We start from the raw sequence: 12365 nt of genomic DNA on the forward strand, positions 1-12365 counted from the left end.
GGACTATTTTGAAGGCGACAACATTAATGTAGACGAATGAATAAATATTTTTTCCAAAATACGGAAATTCCCGTCATTTTTTGAACACACCTCGTATATTAATGATTTACCAAAAATAATAATGCATTATTTGCAGATGACACCAGTATTATAATAAGTGACACTAAGAAGTTAAACTTTGAAATAAATCTTAATCAAACTTTCAAAGATATAAATACATGGTTTAATGCTAATTTACTTACCTTTAATTTTAATAAGACTTAATCTGTCAAGTTTCGACCTATGAATTATTATAATATCACTACTCAAATTAACTATGATCAGATAAATTTACCAAACGTGACAGACAAAATTTCTGGGATTAATTATTGATGATACTCTTTCATGGAAACAGCATATTGATTATGTTATTAATAATATTTCCATTGCATGTTATGCATTGAGAAATATAAAATATATTGTCCCTTTAGATACGTTAAAGCTAATTTATTTTGCTCATATACATTCTATCATAAGTTATGGTATAATTTTTGGGGGTGGTTCTTCTTGTGTTAACAAAGTTTTTATAATGCAAAAGAAAGTTATTAGAATTATAACGCATTCTAGATGAAAGAGTCTTGTAGGGACATTCTTAAGAATTTGGAAATAATGACGTTCTACTCTCAGTACATATATTCATTACTTTTATACACAATTAATGATAAACGTTTATTTAATTTTAACAATGAGATTCACAAATACAAAACTAGTGCCATCAATAATTTATATTTACCTGCAGTTAACCTAACAAATTACAATAAACGTGCATACATATCAGATATTAAAGTTTTTAATCATCTTCCTCAAACAATAAAAATGTTGGCTACTGATGTGAGAAGCTGTAAATCTGCATTGAAGAGGTTTTCATATCATCATTCTTTTTATTCTATGAATGAATATTATGAACATAATTGGTTATAAGTGTGTAAGTTTGTATGTATTTAATTCAGTTAATATAAGTAATTTAAATAAAAGTGTATAATTATTAAATTATCTTATTACATTTTTTTACTTTATATTATCATTTATGTTAATCGATTAATGTAAGTGATTTTGATTGTGTGACTCGTGTAATTTTGTATATGTATCTTGATATATCTATTTTCAAACGGATCATTTCCACATCCTAGGAAAGGAAATGAATGAATGAGTTCTTCTCTTTAGAGGAAAATGAATGTATGCCATGTTGTGGTTTCAAGAATAGGACTCTTTAGTGTCATTGTCCAATTGTTCAGGCTTCACTGTGTTGTGGACAATTAGGTTCAGCCTGTTATGTAATGAGGGCTGTTAAACCTTACATGTCAGAGGAATCAATGATGATTTATTTCTCATATTTTCGTTCTGTTATGACTTACAGTATAATTTTCTGGGGCAGTTCTCCCTACAGTATTTATATTTTTAGGTCACAGAAAAGTGTAATTAGAATTATTACTAATTCTAGAAGAAGAGACTCTTGCAGGGATTTGTTTAAGAAACTGAAAATTTTGCCCTTCCATTCACACTACGTGTTTTCTCTCCTAATATATATGGTTAAAATCAGAGAATAATTTAAATTTCACTCTGAGATTCATAGCATTAATACAAGACACAATAACAATTTCCATTATCCAATAAGTAATTTAACAGTATTTCAAAAAGGAAAATACTATTTTGGAATCAAGGTTTTTAATAATCTTCCTTCTAGCTTAAAAACTTAGCTCATGACACAAAACAATTCAGATTTGCCTTAAAAAGATTTCTATTTTTAAATTCATTTTACTTGTTCAAAGAATATTTTAACTTCAATATTAATTAATGATCTTGGTCTACTACATACTGGATGGCTAGTAGAATATTTTTATGTTTTATTATTGTAGTCTTGTTTCATATTAGTATATAGCATGCTTTTACATATATACGAGTATTCTATAACTGTTTAATGATTTTCTCAGTGTGATTTGTCTCGGATAACATGTGTAATTCTGATGGATTAAGTACAATTAATTTGTATTTATGTAATTGATGTGACTTGTCTTGTTGTCTTTGACTATTTCTATATCACCTGCTCTTCCAGCCATGTAAGAATCCATGAACTGTAAATAAATGAATGAACATGCGAACAGATAATAATGGTTCACTTTATAACAATATTTTACTTCATTACCTGTTCTATTCTCTTGACTGCCACTTGGGTGTTCTTCCAGATTCCTTTGTAAACTGTCCCAAATCCTCCTTTGCCCAGAATGTTTTGTACAGACCAACCTTGAGTTGCTTCTACCAGCTCTTGATAGTGAATCTGTGGTATTGAACCACAGTTTTCAGTCACTGATGACACATCTGATACATCTGTATCACAAAGATTCACAAAATGGTTAATAATCTCAGTTCAACATAAATGTTTCTTGCTAAAAATGACACTGTGTAATTTCTGCCACACATTAAGAAATTACCAAGTTTTATACAACTGACAAGTTGTGAACACAACTCTTGTGGTTACAAAACTCAAATATTAACTTTCATTCTTATATTTTGGCCACGCCATAGCTCAAGCGGTTAGTTGCTGGCTTCCCACCGTGGCAGCCTGGGTTCGATCCCGGGGCTGGTCAAGTGGGATTTGTGGTGGACAAAGTGGCGCTGGGGGAGGTCTTCTCTGAGTACTTCGGTTTCCCCTGCCAATCTTCATTCCACCAACTGCTCCACAATCACCCTCACCTATCATCTGGAGCTGGTACAATAGGCCAGAAGTGGCCGCAGTACAAGGGACTTAGTCCCACCCCACTAACAATAAAAAAAGTTTTATACATCACAATAAAAAAATTATTGTTTCCTAGTGGACTAATTTCAGTACATCCATTGTAACTCTGAAGTCTGACTTAAATTTTTCTATGCTAGATTGGAATACTAAACTTCTCTAGTCACCCCTCCACGAAAGAAAAATCCTGAAGATAGTACTGGCATTATGAAACTTAATGACAAACCTGAATCAATCAAACGATATAACTAAAGCGCCAGTTTCGTTAATGCTAACAATAACATTCCTTTTTTCAGGGCTTACCACCTTCTTTACTAGCCTTGCACATTTACACATGTGGATCCACTACAAATGTAACATTTTCTACTCTCTGAATTTATATGCAACTTTATGCAATTAATGAATTACTTGTCATTAACGAAGATCACAAATTAATCTTCAAACAGAGTTTAATATTGTAACATGTAGTACCATTGTTATGCAAAGATTGCGAGAAGGAACATGTGTAGCTTGGTAATGGCTCCATAAACAAGTTCCCATGAAAACAATATTCTGAGCTCTCACCAGGCTACTGCAACATAACAACAACAGTGGGACTGTTGGAGGCAGTGTTTTCTGTTTGGTTCACCCTGAGGCTATATACTGAGGACCCCAGGCTGGCTGAGTGTAGTTCAGTTGAGTGAAGTGAAGTGAAGTAGTTCGTTTGTGAGTGAGACAGTTTAGTTGAGCTCTGCAAGGGAGGATGAAAAGGGATGGCTCTAGAGTTTACAGTTGGCAAGAGTTCAATTATGGGATATTTGCTAGACAGTAACATCGTGAGCATGCGAAGCTGAAGAACCTCCACTGTTAGAAGCCATTGCTATGGAATGGCTGTTGAAGACAAAGTAGGCTGGAGAAGGGCTTAGCAGGTGCTGTGGTGATTTGTAAAGTGTGGAGATTAGTGATAGTGCTGTAAATACTTGTAGTTCCAAGTTGTGTCAATAAATCCAATATAAAATCCATACCCCATCTATAGTCACACTCCTAAATCATGACAATATATATATTTCATTGTTTTAAAGTTTACTTTTATATAACATAATAATTTTGGGTCATTAATTGTATTGCAATAGAGACGAAAAATGTTTCAATGCATATTTATTTATTTATATATTTTTGGTTTATTTTACAATGCTGTCGGTACGTTAGACTATACAGCATCATACAGTTGGTGAATGAGTATGAAAAGATGTGAAAGGAAGTAATCATGCCCTAACTGACGCAGTATCCTGGCACTCACAAGTAGGAACTGAGGTACACGTAGCCAGTCCCATATTACATGTCATCTCCCCTCCCATTTTAACTTTCTAACCACCAGAAGCTATTTTGTATATTTTATCATTTACACAAGACATTTATCACAACATTTCTCATTGTAAAATGGCTCCATTTAACCCCACAATTCATTAACGATACATTCTATTTATTTATTTACTTATTTACAAACCACATGATGATGGTTCATGTGACCAAAGCAAACAGTGGTAATGAGACAAATAAAACTGATTAATCCACTGATATATTTTATGTATTTTAATTGAATTTATTAAAATTAGAATAACTTTACTTTGTTGTTGTGTAGGCAGCCGCAATACCTTCATAATATAACACAATAGGATGCAAAAAAATAAATACTTCAAATTAAGCAATGACTATCCATAATGTGTATATATTAACCGTCTTTTAGTGCATACAATTTCACTTGTCACTTCACACTACATGTTTTGGCATCATTCTGCCATCCTCAAGTGTATTATTTACGTTAAACCATTGCACTGCCTGCCATCAAGTGTCCATTTATAAAATGATATAAAATGTGTGTTCATCGTCGTTCAATAATAAAATTTATATATTAAAACATGTTAAGATCTATCATCTGACATGTCATATATCACACTCATGTGTAATGCCATTCATCCGCTATGGCAGTCGTTCTTCTTATGTTTTAATTATGTATATACTGTGTCTTATGAATGGCATTACACACGAGTTTGATATACGACATGTAAGATGACAGATCTTAACAAGTTTTAATATATAAATGTTATTATCAAACGACGACGAACACACATTTTATATTGTATATTTATATGTATTATACTGTATTGTGAAATTGTATGCACTAAAAGACGGTTAATATATACATATTATGGATACGAATCAGTGCAATAGGACACTAAAATACAACATTAAGCAATGACTGCAGTCTTCCACATCCTTTGAATTCAGTATCCACGAATTATCTTAAATTTCTGACACTTCAGACAATATCATCAACTAAACCATGAAAAATATCAGAATTACTTTGTGTTACTCACTTGACATCTTTCTATGCTGACTATATCCAGGAGCATTATTCTCCTTGTTGTCAGGTGGAAACTGGCATACCCTCTCTTGTGAAGTTGGTGGGGTCACTCCAATAAGAGGTCTGGGAAATCTGGCTGCTTCATTATCAGATTCTGGCACAAACGCAGGAGAAAGCCTCATGGTATTGAGGATCTTTCTCTCTGGTTGCTGTTGCTCTGGAGGAAAGGTGAGTTTGCTATGAGTGTATTCTGTTGATTCAGTTAAATTCAAGTTATGACGACCAATGTCCAGTTTCTTGTCTCCTGATGGCCCATCTGCTCTTGATGCTTCACCATTAACTGCTGCAACTGACTCTTTTCCTGCAGCAGCTGCTTCTTTTGCTTCTGTTGACGGCACCTTACTACCTGCACCCAGTGATCGGATGCCATTAGACAATGGCCTCAACATTTCTTCCCCTTCATAAATGAATCGGTGATAATAAGGATCAACTGAAAATAAACAAGGCAAGGATCAGAAGAGATCAGAAGTAAACTTCAACATAAAATGGTATATCTGCAAATATCACAATCATGCTGCATTTTACAAGATGTCCACTTTTGTTGGAAGTATTCATATGATTTACATTAAAAGTAAAGTAAAAAAGTAAAGCTATCCCTGTAAGAGGCCATGAAGGCCCATAGGGTTGTGAGATGTTGAGGGTCCCACATTATCTAGACAATAGGCTCATAGATGGCGGTAAGGTTGTCAGCCTTACGTGCCTGCCGCGCTTTACTCCCCAGGAAAATTATTTAATGAATTCATGGTACTCATTTCTGTTAGAGGTGTGTCTAAAACTATATGATCATTTTCAATAACATCCACACTAAATGGAAATTAGCAGAATAGAATGTTGTTTAATTTAATGTGGCTTTCCATAGGGGACTCAGGTTTCTATGGCGGTATTATCAATTCAATTTCACTACTACCAACATGAATTTCTCATAATAAAATAAAAGTTACAAAAGAATTTACTTTCCTACAAGCAAAATCATATCAAACGGTGCTATTACAACATTCCTGGTTTAAGAAATAAGGTATATGTGTACCACTTAAATAAAAAATTGCATTGCACAAAATCATTTAGAATCACTTCAGTCAAAGTAAATTCTATATTAGATTATCGTGCTTTACCTTAATTTCTTGTTGGTATATATGGATAATGCCAAAGCTGGCTTAAATACAACAACCTTCACTGTACATTCAAGCATTAACAAATTCTTCAGACATTTCTAATTAGTCAGTGAATAATATGATTCTGAAGCATCACTGGACATCTTAAGTTAAATAACTCTATTTAAAAAATAACACACACACACTTACCAAATGGTTTCAAAACAAGCATGGCCTGATAGTGTTGCATCTCAGAAAGCAGAACAAATAATTCCAGAACAGTATGATTTTGATGTCCCCACAGTGTCAGAAGTTCATCAGATGGGGAGTTACCTCTTAGAACCTCTCTACGCAGATCCTGAATTGTCATTGTGTCAAACTTCATATATATGCCACCTAAAACAGAATGAATACAATTTTACCTTCTAATGAAATTATGAGAAGAATAAATTAATGAAATTTATGGTTCTCACCATGGTAAATATGGTCTTGCAGAATGTGATATACCGTATACTTTGGCAGATATGCACCACATTCCATATTATCCAAAATGCTTTGTTTTAACTTGTAATGTGTGTTTCCATTTCCCAAAATCCTGTCATATTTCTTTTTGTAAAGTTTCATAAAGAAACTGAAAATTTTATTTTGTAACACATTCTAAAAATTCATTATTGAGGCAAGATGCATGATTAAATACCTGAGAAGGAAAGCATTCGAACCTTCACACATTTTGAAATGTCTCCTTTTCTAACATTCTGTGCTTTGGAGTGATCAGTGTTCTGAAAATGGTATGTCTAGTCCATTGGTTTTATTGTTAAATTATTTCACAATTCTGCACTGAATCCTGATGTGATGTAGTACCTAGATGTAGTTGGATTTATATTTAAATCATACAGGCAGGTTCACACTTAAATTTTTATCATCATCATCATCATCATCATCATCATCAGTAATCTGTCAAGACGACAGGTCCACAGTCTCTTTCAAAACAATTCCTCCACTTAATGCGATCTAGAGCTTTCTCCTTCAAATGACAGTATCCTCTTCTGTCCCCAAGGTCATCCAGCATCTTCTTACGTCTTCTTCCTCGTCTTCTTGTCACTTCTATCCGCCCATCTATCTTTCCTTCGATAGCTTCTTTTAGAAGGCAGTTTCTGCGTAAAACATGACCAATCCAATTAGCCTTCCGTTTTCTTATTTCATGTAGGATATTCCTCTGCTCACTGACTCTAATTAACACTTCTTCATTTCTCACATAATCGGTCCAACTGATCTTCTCCATTCTTCTCCAACACCACATTTCGAAACTTTCCAGATGTTTCTGATCTACTGCCCTAAGTGTCCATGTTTCAGCCCCATACAGAGCTATGCTCCAAATGTAGCATTTCACTAGTTTCTTCCTCAAATTTAAGTCCAATTTGCTGGTAAAAAGATTCTTCTTCTTGCTAAATGCAGCTTTTGCCATGGCAATCCTGGATTTAATTTCACAAGTACACCTTCCATCATCTGTTAACAAGCTACCCAAATATTTAAAACATTTCACATTCTCCACTTGTTTTTGGTCTATCTTTATTGTGACTGGGGTTGGTTGTCTCGAAATTTTCATTACTTTTGTTTTCTCCACATTCATTTCCATGCCATAGCACCTTCCAATTTCAATTAGTCTATCAATCATGCCCTGTAGCACAGTTTCTTCCTTAGCCATTAACACAAGGTCATCTGCATATTTCACAGTTTGAATAATTTGCCCTCCTACTTTGAAGTCACCGAGCCCATCCAGAGCTTCCTTGGTAAGGCATTCGCTGTACAAGTTGAACAGAATTGGTGATAAACAGCATCCTTGTCGAACTCCTCTTCCAATCTGCACACTTCCTGTCTCCCCCCTGTCCAGTCGTACTCTAACTTTCTGATCCATGTACAATTTGCTAATCAATCTTCTTTCATGCCAATCGATACCTGTTTCTTTCAGGATCTGCATTAATTTGGTCCAGTCCCTGAATAAAATGGAGCATTATTTACTACCTGACAATAAATTCTGACATTGGCCAAAGAGAAAGAAACAGAGACACAGGGAGACAGAAAATCTGTCACTGCAAAATTAAAAATCCAATAAAGAAATCTGGAAAAAATACATGACAAAGTAGGCACTAAGCAACATACTCTGCTTCAAATAACCAAATCCTCATTACAACTGTCGCAACAATCAGCAGCTAGTGAAGTGTCTGTGTGCAGAAGGAGAAGTAAATTTGTCCTTGTACTTAACTGCATAGGATACCATGAAGATGTACTAGGGAAATGTAAGTATAGCTTCAAGCATTCACTTCAGCATTACACTTCAATTGGAAGGTCTGTGGAATGCTTGTAAACACTGGGCAGGTAACAAGATGAGATGAAAGCACAGTTCACAGCATACCAACTGTTCTGTATCTAATGTTATTCTCATTACATTCAGTGCAGCCTAGGCCATATTTCTTTACTGGAGACAATCCAGAATGCCCTGACTGAGAATTTTCAGCTGCATTACTTCACAGCAACACATTACAGAACTGGCATCTACTCCGAAGATTACTACTTTCTGGTATGTAGTGTCATGAAGTCTGGTAGATCACTGCCAGTGTTTAGAGGAATATGCTTTGTCAATCTTCAGAATACTCTTCAAACCTGAAGACTGATGTAAAATGTTCCTCCAAAACATCAGCAATGATGTACCAGACTACATGGCAGCACATTCCATAAGACAATAAACTTCACAGTCACTGCCATGGGTACATAAATTCTTATTGTTATGTTGGCAACTCTCTAATGTTAAAATATAATGCTAGAGTTGGCAATGTAGTAGTAAACAATTTTCAATAACAGACTGCGCTACATGCGCTGTTTCTAATTTCTCTACTCTTACATGTTACTACGGTTACGTGTGTAAAAACACAATCTCTCTATTATGTGTTACCATGGTTATGGGTGTGAATATATATAAAACGCCTTTGTGTATCAAAAGGCTAGTCTTAATAAAGCAGGGATAAATTGAACACTGATTCTTACTTATCATTCAATCCACGTAGAAGTGACAATAACACTTATCACACAGCAGCTAATCTTCATGTAGTGATACATTCAAACAACACTGCATCAAAGAGAGGCACAGTGTGAACAATACGTCTTCCCAGCTTCTAAGCCAGTCATAAGTGAACATGCTATTTGCATGCGCTCTGCATTGCAAGTGGAGTACAGACAGAGATGAATGGTCAGCTTCATATCCCAGCCACTTTACTCCCCACAGAAAGAATGAACTGCACCACTGGACAGGATGCTGGGTGGGCCCCAGAGATGGTCTGGGTACAGTGTAGATGGGAACAATCTCTGCCCCTGCTGGGAATAAAACCCTGACTCTCAAGTTGTCCAGCCTGTAGACTGATCACTAAACTGACTGAGCTATCTTGCCTTGCACCAAATATGTAAAATGGCTGGTAAAATATTCTTCACCTGTCATGTAATTCATAGCAAAAACTGGTGAGAAGAGAAGGCACTTGTAGTCACTGCCAATAGGGTTAAAAGAAATGATGATGGTCTGATTGCAGAATAGACTAAAGCGAATGAAATGTTGTCTTTATCAAGTACAAGGTTAATAGTTACATTATGTCTAGACTGTGCAGATGATGCATTGGATAATTAGTTAACAAAATGGTGGGGGAGGTGGGGACAGCCAAGGAAAAATAACACTTAAAGATATCTAAATGATGGTTTCTATTTAATTTCTTTCAAAATTCTGACAACTGCATTCCAACATCCATGGGAGTCAAAGAAGGATGTCACTGTTAATGATTTCAGTTTACTGGGGAAATATACATGCAATGAATTCATATTTTGGTCCTCTGGGTTATGTTACCGTGTTGCATTTTTATGTGGGTAACAACATTATGAAGGCACATACTGCCATTATTTTGAAACCTTAATGATGGAGAAAGTATGTTCCTCAGAAATGTTGGCACCCATCTTCCAGATGCTCTGTATTGCACATGGTGTCATAACCTGTAAGACCACAATATGATGCATCACCAAGAACTTCTAAAATCTTATGCATGAAACAAAGGCTCTCATTATGTAATTTCCATTAGTTCTCAGTTACTTCATGTTTTCAGCACAAACACTGTTTCTCAGCTCATATTAATAATCAGGATTTTCCCTCGGGGAATGAGACTGCATCTCACAACTGCATTAAATGTTTTATGCACTACAAATTTTTGTAGTGTTCAGGAAAGCAGATATATTGTGTTCCTTATCAGGAAAATTTTACAATACAGTAGCAACACACTTGAGCCTCTTTACTGTACACCCAGTTCTTGCAGAATTTAAAACTGTCTTTCATCTATACCTACTAAACCCAAGACAAACATAACATAGACCAACGTAGTTGTTTTCATGCTAACTTGGCAAATTAGTTAAGTCACTCAACAGTCACACCCTTCTTGGACTCCCTTAGAAGGTGAAACAAAATCATCAAAATTTTTAACGAGAAACTAAGCAGAAATCAACATCTTAATTTTCTGTATTCTTTCAACTTTATCTTCCACTTTTTCACCTTAATGATTTGCTGACTACTAAAAATATCAATGTATGAAGACTTGCTTCTTCTATTCCATACTCCATATTAACATACTTTATTTCTTAATCTTGTTGGTTATGACTGCAAGAACAAGAATTTTTAGTTTTCAGTCATGACTATATACATCTGGCCAGAAACTAATGAGACCATTAATAATAATAAAAACAACAACAACAATAAAGCTGTCCCTGTGCTTAAGTAATCAAACACTATGCCATGAAGGTTCATGGGGAACTGGATGTACAGAACCCCATTTTCTCTAATTAGACAATTACCATACAAAAAGAATAAAGTAATCCGAGATGGCAAACAAGTGGCATAAATGAAATGAACAGACAAAATACAATACTTCTATGGTAAATTTAATTCACTTCAACTTAAGTAATTATAATCTAAGAGGAATTACGATTTGTTGGACATATATAAAATGTGTTCGTATGGAATCAACGAGTATTTGTTTCAACTTCGCTAGTTTAACATGAACCACCTGTCAGAAAAATAATGTGGGCGCAAAATATATGCATGTAAGACGCCACCAAATGGAAAATATTTGCCTATTTACTTACTCGATTATTAAACTATTACAGTTCTAAATACAAATTACACTTGGTTTAATTCCTTTCCACAATTCCGAGGTTTAAAATACAATTCTTGAAATAAGATGTGACTGTGTTGGAACAGGCTGTTTTGAAAACAAATTGTTATTTAAACGTAATACGATCCAGTTGAAAATGCTTCTGAATGTTCTCTGACACGAGCATCAAATTTAAATCTGATATTTTCTTTCGAATGACTACTGGATTTCTAAATTTATTCACCTTCACACCTTCCCATGCAACAGGTACAAAGAGAACAGCACAAGGTCTCTTACCAAGTTCCTCCCACTTATCCATTCGGTCTAATATTCGACACAGCTCTCTGCGCTCAAAATATGGTAAATGGTACACATATCTAACATTACGTTTGTTGTTATTTGCCATAATGACAAACGCCAAATACACTCTTTGCCCATCAAATCACGACGTTTTTTAGCGACACCACTATCCTCAAACGTTCCTTTTCCTACAGCTAACCGTTGGAACCAATCGGAACTTCCGCACACGGCCAGCCTACCATTTGTCCTGAGTTGATCGTAAGCATTATCGAACGACTTTCGAACGCTCACTCGATAGCTAGATGGAACTATCGAATGTATCTGTCGCCAGTTTTAATTCGGATTTTTATCGGACATTCAAATTACGGTATGTAACTGAAACGAAGAGCCCAGTCTAATAAGTAATCTCTATCTGGCCGCACCATAGCTGAAGCGGTTAGTCACTGGCTTCCCACCGCGGCGGCCCGGGTTCGATCGCGGGTCTGTCAAGTGGGATTTGTGGTGGACAAAGTGGCGCTGGGGCAGGTTTTCTCCGAGTATTTTAGTTTCCCTTGCCAATCTTCATTCCACCAATTGCTCCACAATCATCCTCACATATCATCTGGGGCTAGTACAATAGGCCA

The 12365-nt window shown here is 35.3% G+C and overlaps 1 protein-coding gene across 1 annotated transcript in view; it reads right to left on the minus strand.

The window, feature by feature from the left end:
* LOC111866118 (interleukin-1 receptor-associated kinase 1) overlaps positions 1-11981 on the minus strand; it is a 32999-nt gene extending 21018 nt beyond the window's left edge. The window contains exons 1-4 of the mRNA XM_023854741.2: positions 11740-11981; positions 6476-6661; positions 5128-5604; positions 2183-2364 (exon numbers count right to left, since the gene is read on the minus strand). Of these exons, the coding sequence (XP_023710509.1) occupies positions 2183-2364; positions 5128-5604; positions 6476-6661; positions 11740-11848 (954 nt within the window). The 5' untranslated portion in view covers positions 11849-11981. The remainder of the gene's footprint in view (positions 1-2182; positions 2365-5127; positions 5605-6475; positions 6662-11739) is intronic.
* Positions 11982-12365: the final 384 nt, after the last annotated feature.

Source organism: Cryptotermes secundus, unplaced genomic scaffold, assembly GCF_002891405.2.
Source record: "Cryptotermes secundus unplaced genomic scaffold, Csec_1.0 scaffold318, whole genome shotgun sequence".
NCBI classification, from domain to species: domain Eukaryota; kingdom Metazoa; phylum Arthropoda; class Insecta; order Blattodea; family Kalotermitidae; genus Cryptotermes; species Cryptotermes secundus.